The sequence below is a fragment of the Penaeus monodon genome, chromosome 22 (assembly GCF_015228065.2).
Source record: "Penaeus monodon isolate SGIC_2016 chromosome 22, NSTDA_Pmon_1, whole genome shotgun sequence".
In the NCBI taxonomy this organism is placed as follows: domain Eukaryota; kingdom Metazoa; phylum Arthropoda; class Malacostraca; order Decapoda; family Penaeidae; genus Penaeus; species Penaeus monodon.
Window position 1 is genome coordinate 23,526,135 of NC_051407.1, and position 1,838 is coordinate 23,527,972.

Consider the following 1,838-nt stretch of genomic DNA (forward strand, 5'->3'; position numbering starts at 1 on the left):
CAAAACTACATTTTACATTGCAGTTTACCGGGAAAAGCAATATGTTAAAAGTGCTTTGTATTTGAACAACAACAGCTGAATTCCATTTAGTGCAACAAAAAAGTAAATGTAATATACTGGGCCCCCCCCCTTATATCCTGGAATTTTAATTCAGCGTCTACAGTTTTTCCCTTGCAATAGTTATTATGGTCATGGGGTTTTAATTGGGCAGATTAAATGAGAATTATCAGTAATTTTAGATTCTAAAATTGTCCAAAAAATATATTATTAAGAAAACCAAAATTTTCTTTCATTGCAGACTCAGGTGATTGATCAGGGTGATGGTTCAGAACATGACTGGAGCTGTTTTTCAGTGTTTTGATTTTTCCCCTAAGCACTCTATTGATCCCTTTAAAACTCTGCTGAAAGTCATGCACCATGAAAAGTCCTATTGATTGTAAATAATTTGAAAGATCTAACTATCAAAAAATATTGTTATAAATCTTGATTTGAAAGTGATTAGAATGCATTTTAAAAATTCAGATTTTTTAGTTTTTTTCTGAGGTTTTAGATAATTGTTATATTTTTCTTTTTAGCAAATAATGAAAGACTGGAGTGAACTGTGGCAGAAGTTCATTGAGCTCACCCCCTTTAGCGACAACAGCTGAGCCTAACAGTGAAGTAGAGTATGTTACACATGCATTAGTAGTATGTGCCAGAGAAGTTGACTGCCCCTCCAGAGTATATGCAAGCACTTACTGTTAATGTCTGATGTTGTGCTGTTCTTACTGACAGAATAAGATATTCAGAACTGGAAAGACGTCTGTAGAAGTAAGTATAACCCTTTTTTATTTACTAATGATGATTATAAGAATTGTCATAGAGTGAGAGTGCTCTTGAAAAATGTAATAGATCATATATTGTATATCTGCCAGAAGTATAATTTGTCTAACATTTTCATTGCAGTGGTTCATAGTCCAGCAAAGCCTCGAAAGAAGCCACATGCATTACATAACTTGGCTGGAAGTGTTGCTTTAATCGGAATTCTTTTAAACCGAGTACTTCGGATGGTTTCCAACCAAAGGCAGCATGCAGCTTCCAGACTCTGTGAAGCACTTACTCAGATCTTCAAAGGTGTTCAGCAAGAAAAAATTATAAATTCTCTAGTGCTACATGTTGTTGACACTTTGGCTGCAGCCTTACAAGTAAACCCTGCTGCAAAGTTTGGAGTGGAGGTTGAAAAGAAATTTATTAGTATGTTCAAGAGTTTTGGCAGCCTTTTGGATGAGCATTTTGGCAGGGCTATTTCTTCAGACCAGTTTATTAAACTGGTGCCACTGCTGACTGTTAGTCTCTCTTCGACTAACAAACATATCAAGCAGGAAGCAAAAAGGATATGGAGGAATAATTTCTCAGAAATCAAACAGGATATTCCTTCAGAATTATTTGAACGATTGAAGGAATGCAGTTTACCACCAGCAAGCTTAACTGACCCACACGAGGATGCAGAGGAGGGCCTGACCTAGCCCCAAAAAGAAGTACCCGTAAGTTACTTAATTCTGTAAAAACGGGGGAAAAAGGAGAAAAAGGGTTAAAAAAAAAAAAAAAATTAAAAGAAGAAAAAAAATAGATAATAAAAAAGAATAATAATAAAAATAAAAAAAGAAAAACAAGAAAAGATACAAAAAGAAATATAAAATAATAAAGAAAAGGAATAATAAAGGAATAAATAATAAAGATAGAAATATAGAACAAAATAATATAATATAGAAAAAAATAAAGAGTAAAAAAATATAAGAAAGGGAAAGAATATAAGAAAAGAAAGGAAAAGGATAAATAATTAGAATAATAATAAAATA

General features: G+C 32.8%; 1 protein-coding gene across 1 annotated transcript in view; it reads left to right on the top strand.

Annotated features, from left to right (window-relative positions):
* LOC119587369 (telomere-associated protein RIF1-like) overlaps window positions 1-1,838 on the top strand; it is a gene marked incomplete in the record, with an annotated part of 20,047 nt that overhangs the window by 4,097 nt on the left and 14,112 nt on the right. Inside the window, 2 exon segments of the mRNA XM_037936114.1 lie at window positions 299-344; window positions 946-1,493. Coding sequence (XP_037792042.1) covers window positions 299-344; window positions 946-1,493 — 594 coding nt within the window.